Consider the following 5,968-nt stretch of genomic DNA (forward strand, 5'->3'; position numbering starts at 1 on the left):
TTCGAGTTTAACTAACTCATACTTGCGGAAACAAAAAAGAAGAAACAAATGGTATATGTTGATTCAATCAGTAAGACTTCCGGAATTTTACTGAGAAAGAGTTACTGCCGGGGAAAAAGTGATTAAATGTAGCACTATAGATAAATTGTATTGTGGCATTTTTCTGTAAAACATAATTGTAATACATGCGAAAAGATACATCACAGAAATCAGACACTAAATACATTACAGCGTTAAGAATGTATATTAGATTAAACATAGGGATATAGATTTAAAGAGTTAAGTACCCGATTATATCAAAACAAAATATTGATTTATGATTGTTTGTCTTATTTGTATGGTTAACGATATCATGGGATTAGACTTCACAACTTATTCAAAATTTCTGTTTTTACTTCTTTTTCTCAATTTTGTCTTCTTCTGTATAGGAAACTTCCCATGTCGATCCAAAGTGAGAAAGGGACAAAGTATTTATTTCATTTTTACAAAAATGGACAAAAGTTTAAGTATCAGGCGTATCCACGTAAAGATTTTTAATGTTAAATTCACGCGTCCAAAAACATTTTTATTTTCTTCTTTTAAGCTTCATATACTATCGTGACAAAAAAAAAAAAAAAGCTTCATATACTAAATGTTTGGGTAGGAGGATAATCTAAGGGGTGACTGGATGAACTATATATAGGCTGTAATAATTTTTTTAACTTTCATGTCTTTAAATCAGATTTCAATCAGACTTTTATATTTTAACAGTCATTAAAAGTCAAACAGGTTTCTAAGTCCATCTTTTCTATTGTAATGTTTATCATTATCTTGGTGGGTGAATTTATTTTGAGATAAAATCAAGAAATTAACCTAGTAACTAAAATTTCTAACTGATGTTAAAATACCAAAGTAATTTTAATTGTGGTCCACTCTTCGTACACACAAATCTATTACGTATGTACTCGTGCTTGTAAATAGTGTGTGGTTCATCGAGATTGAATATATGTAACTAATGAACCAATGCAAGAAATTATAATTGGTAAAAAAGAAACTATAACAATTTGTTTTCAAAATCTTGGTGTTATTTCCAAATATTTTTCACGTGAAAACTTATGATACAGTAGTAACAGTACGTAAGAATCGTTAGTGATATACCATATAAGCTTTTCTTTTACCACAATATTAATATATAATGCTTTGTTATTCTTCACACAATATTGTTAGTATACAATATTGATATTCAACAAAAAGGAAGAGAAAAAAAAAACAGACTCGCAAAAAAATTTGCCGCCGAAATAAAGGTAAAATATAAATCCAATGAAGAAAAGTGGTCCCAACTACCATTTCCCCTGTTTCTCCATGCCTCTCTGAATACAAAACACAATTGCTTATATAAACTATTTCATGTCTTTACTTGTTCTTCCCACAAACAAGAAAACACACTCTCACAAAGATAAGAAATCTGAAGCTTCCATTCTTCAAATGGCATCTTTCTCTTATTTCCAACATTACCCTCATTCTCTTCTTGATCCTCTTCTCTTTTCCTCACCCAACTCCTCAACTAAGCTCTCTGGTTTCATCGACCAGAACCCTCTCTATCCACCACCAAACATTTCTACAATAGTAGATACTTCCTTGAACCCATTTCTTGATTCATTTAATGTTGAGAAAACCGAAAGCTCTGATGTTAAGAAACATATCAACACTAATGCAACTGCAGCACTCACAAGCGACCAGCTCAGCCCCGGACCATCCGCAGGAAAAAAACAACGGAGGAAGACCAGAAATGGGTCTAAGTCCAAGGTAAATTAAGTCAACTTGTAATGTGCTTTCATGTTTTGGACGGGGTTGTGACAGACAAAAACGTAAATGTTGGGGTGGTTTACAAATCAGGAAGGAGTAGAGGGAAGAAAAAGCAAAAAGCCAAGAAATGGTAGCTCAAGCGACGTAAAAGAGAAGAGAGCGAACGAACAAGAGCCTCCCAAAGATTACATTCACGTTAGAGCTAGAAGAGGCCAAGCTACTGATAGCCACAGCCTCGCCGAGAGGGTATATTGGTCTTTTTGGTTTTAAATTGTATTTATTTCATTAATGTCTTTAAATATATATAAAACTAGTTAATTGAAATAAGTTGGATGTTTAAATAATTAAATATAGGCGAGAAGGGAAAAGATAAGTGAACGGATGAGGACTCTGCAAAACCTTGTCCCAGGATGTGATAAGGTTAGCTAGAGACCATTTTAATTATGAAATGACAACCATTTTAATTATGAAATGATAATGTTTTGATATCCTTTTTTATTTCTAAAATGATTTTTATAATCCAAATGTGACATAAAACCGAATAGGTAACAGGGAAGGCCCTCATGTTGGATGAGATTATAAATTATGTGCAGTCCTTGCAGAATCAAGTTGAGGTGCATTTTTCTATATATCTTATTCTTATGACATTTTAAGTTTGAAATAGTAGTTACATACATATAAATTATAACTATTTTTACTTTTTCATTAGTTTCTCTCGATGAAGCTAGCTTCCATAAGTCCAGTGGTCTATGACTTCGGTTCGGACCTTGATGGCATCATAGTTAGACCCGAGGTACTCCATCTCTTAATTACTTAAACCCCGGTTAACGAAAATCCGGTTTTAGTAATACCAAAAGTTGGTTACCGATCGCAATTAAGTATCGTGCTGATGAACAGATAGGATCCGCAGACGTTGGAACGTCGTTTGCTAATGCAATGCCAACAACTACTACTAACTTTTCTTCACTATTGGATGATTCCATAATACCCGCAGAGGCACATCTTCAGGTATTTTATTTCCTTTTTATGAATTAAAAATTATATTGTAAAAAAGATATTATAGTAAGGATAATCAAGAATAGATAAGGATCAATTAAATATTAACTGATAAATTATGTGTTTCTTAATTTAGGAAGATGGAGGGGAAAGGGAGAAGATTGTAGACAGAAGTGGGTTCAACAACAACAGCTTTTGTTCTTTCTCTTAATTAATCACATGTCGACACAAACACAAAAGCCTGCTTTCGTGAGTTTCTTCTGATCTTGTCTCTTCAACGAACCTAATACATGTTACAATTATTATTGTTACTATTATTTTAACATTTCTCATATAATTGTCAAAAAGCTGGTTTTGGTTTCGTAATTATTGCTATTGTATTGGATGTAGGTTGATTCAATATCCTCAAATATGCAGGGAGGGGATAAAATCTACGTAAGCCAGGGCTGGTTTAGAGGATGTAGTTAATTATTCCTTTTCGAGGGTTTAAATAAAATAAATAAAAAACTCATTTTCATATGTGGCCCCGAGATTTTCAACATCATTATTTGCATGCATGCTCTCATAGCATACATTCATCGCCATAATCATCAACATCATCGTCAAATGATAAAAGAGATGGTCATCTGAGGAAAGGGCAGAGGCAATTCGATGGAGGAAACAGACACATATAAAACAAGACCGCTTAGCTTATTTATTGTGTTTATAATATATAATTTAAATTTGAATACTTTCGATTATTCACTTGTTAAGTATATCTTGGACAAATATTGTTTTATTTATTTCTCCATTCATTTTTGTGTAAACTGGTATCAAGACACTCATGTTATATTTCTTCAGCATAAATAATATGCGGGTGAAAACCCATATATATATATATATTAAGATTCGTTTCCTGTCAATTCATTTGTTACATAATGTCAGAAATATTAGATTTCCCTTCCTGGAACGCTTTAATGTACAGTTGAATAGTTTGGTCATAGTTTTCTGCTCTCACTTGTCACGCATTGATAACTCCCATTCCCCTGTCTTTTCAAATTACATGCATCATACATATGCATACGTATATGTTACACATATCCTAAGTTTTATTTAGGGTCTGAGAGGTAAATATTAGAGTAACATAGGCAGAGTAATATGTAGTAATTGAGAAGAATGAAAAACAAAAAAAAGTTAGGGAAAAAATAGAAGAAAAGAAATGATGAGTTACTCTGGATTTCCCTTCAATAATGAAGAGTGAAAATAATGATGAATGCGACTGGATTGTATTATTTAGTGTAAACTTTTACTCTAAAAATAAATTTACTCTAAATCTCACAAAATTTTTAGTGGAATACATTTTTCACTCTTACACTATTTAAAATGGAGGAAAACATAGACTGTATACTCTACATTTTGCTCGAGTAAAAGTGTTTTCTTTTCTTGTTTTTCCCCAATTTTTTTCCACTCGGATTCACTTTTTTTTACTCTAGTTTATTCTAAAATTACCAATCAAATCCGATATATGCTTAAAAACGCAAAAAACTTGGCGAGAATGAGAGTAAAACATTTTTTCATTTTCACTTGATTGGTTAGATTTAGAGGGAACTGGAATAACAAAAAAAAAAGAATTTTCTCCATATTTTTACTGTAAAAGATTATTTAACGGATATAGATCTTACAACACTATATATACAACCCTTAAACAATTGTCACTATATATATTCCACAGATGTTCATAATTCAAATTAAATAGATAATAGGAAAAATACTGATTAGAGCAAACTTAAGATACTTTCTTGGGAAAGGAGAAACCATAAGATACTTATGGATAATAATCGAAAGTATAGTATATATCAAAATTTTCAACTAAAATGGCTTAATACAGCAGCAGCACTATTGGAAGAATCCAAACCACAAATGATATGCAGAAACTAATGAAAATTGGGTGCAATAGTTATTATTATACAAATTGCTCAGAAAGTAAACACTTGAATAAGTTAGCAGAATTCTCATCTCATTATTGTGATTAGTTGAATTATCTAACAATTACATATGCAGCCATAATATAACAAATGGAAATTTCTTGCACTAGATCTAACTGGTTTATTTTATTTACAGGTACCTAAAGTATAATGATTGTAGCCGACCGTAAAATAAACATCTACAATATGCAGGCATCGATTGGTTCTGTTTCAACAGTTGATAAGACTTGGGTATTACCAAGTAGTCAGTATTTTTTTGGTCTCTGTCCTTTAGGTACATTCTGTGCTTTCTTGTTGTGTTCTTATTGTTATATTATTTTCCAGTATAATCTTTTTAACGGTATAAAAATAATTATTTGATAAAAAAAAGTCTTTTATTTATTTTGTTTATCCAATTTGGCTTTTTCTCCCCCGATAAATGTGAAGTCACACTTTCTACTTTAATTTAACATTCAAAAGCCAAAGGGGACGTATTACTAATATTGATTTTTTTTTTTTTGAAAAAATACTTTCAAATTAAAATACAAAAAAAAATACATGTATGAAATTTTACTCATAAGTCTGATAAAATTTGCTACAAACAAAAGCGTTTAAAAACCTTGATAAAAATTCACATTTGAATCCTAGAAAGCAAAATGAAAAAAACATTAACTAGTGATTGGAGTTTCTTCGGCCGCGACGACCTCGTATACTTCTAGAAAATACACGTATGAGTTTTCACTCGTAAGTATTCCTCATATTGTTTTGTTTATTATTAAACTAACATCATCATCATTACATTTTTACCAAATACATTTTTGTGATAATTAAATTCCAACTAAGTCATATAGTTTTGTTTGTTCTACTATGACTTATATTGTGTTTAAACCGGCGAACCGTATATATCAAGTGACAACGTCTTTGTGCGAATGATTGATAGATAAAACACAAGTGAAAATAAAGTTGTATTTGACCCGCATGTCGATATTTAAACATTAATAGAGCCAAAAGAATATAAATTCAAAAGAAACAATTCGAAGGCATGATTAAATGAGCAGTCCATTAGTCTTCAACGATTTTCATGTCTACATATGACTAGTCCCATCTCTTTTATTACACTATCTTTTCCTTTGTTTGCATGTACCTAACTACCTTTCCACGTGTACAATAATTTACATCCATAAAAACGTTCTAAGACCATCATTAACCGGGTCTCTTAACCCGTCTCTTACTGTTTTTGAAAT

General features: G+C 31.2%; 1 protein-coding gene across 1 annotated transcript; it reads left to right on the plus strand.

Moving 5' to 3' along the window:
* The first annotated feature begins 1,182 nt into the window (after positions 1-1,182).
* LOC106387525 (transcription factor bHLH137) lies at positions 1,183-3,587 on the plus strand. The gene is made up of 8 exons (XM_013827395.3): positions 1,183-1,785; positions 1,876-2,031; positions 2,140-2,205; positions 2,331-2,399; positions 2,495-2,578; positions 2,683-2,793; positions 2,918-3,030; positions 3,172-3,587. The coding sequence occupies exons 1-7, from the start codon at positions 1,387-1,389 to the stop codon at positions 2,990-2,992; spliced, it is 960 nt and encodes a 319-aa protein (XP_013682849.1). The 5' UTR covers positions 1,183-1,386; the 3' UTR covers positions 2,993-3,030; positions 3,172-3,587.
* Positions 3,588-5,968: the final 2,381 nt, after the last annotated feature.

This window comes from Brassica napus, chromosome C3 (genome assembly GCF_020379485.1).
Source record: "Brassica napus cultivar Da-Ae chromosome C3, Da-Ae, whole genome shotgun sequence".
Taxonomy (NCBI): domain Eukaryota; kingdom Viridiplantae; phylum Streptophyta; class Magnoliopsida; order Brassicales; family Brassicaceae; genus Brassica; species Brassica napus.

Excerpts from the sequence above, each read along its gene's own strand:
- LOC106387525 (XM_013827395.3), top strand. The coding sequence starts at position 1,387 with ATGTCTTTACTTGTTCTTCCCACAAACAAGAAAACACACTCTCACAAA. Across the intron at positions 1,786-1,875 it reads GAAATGGGTCTAAGTCCAAG|GAAGGAGTAGAGGGAAGAAA; the intron begins GTAAATTAAGTC and ends TTTACAAATCAG. Across the intron at positions 2,400-2,494 it reads CCTTGCAGAATCAAGTTGAG|TTTCTCTCGATGAAGCTAGC; the intron begins GTGCATTTTTCT and ends CTTTTTCATTAG.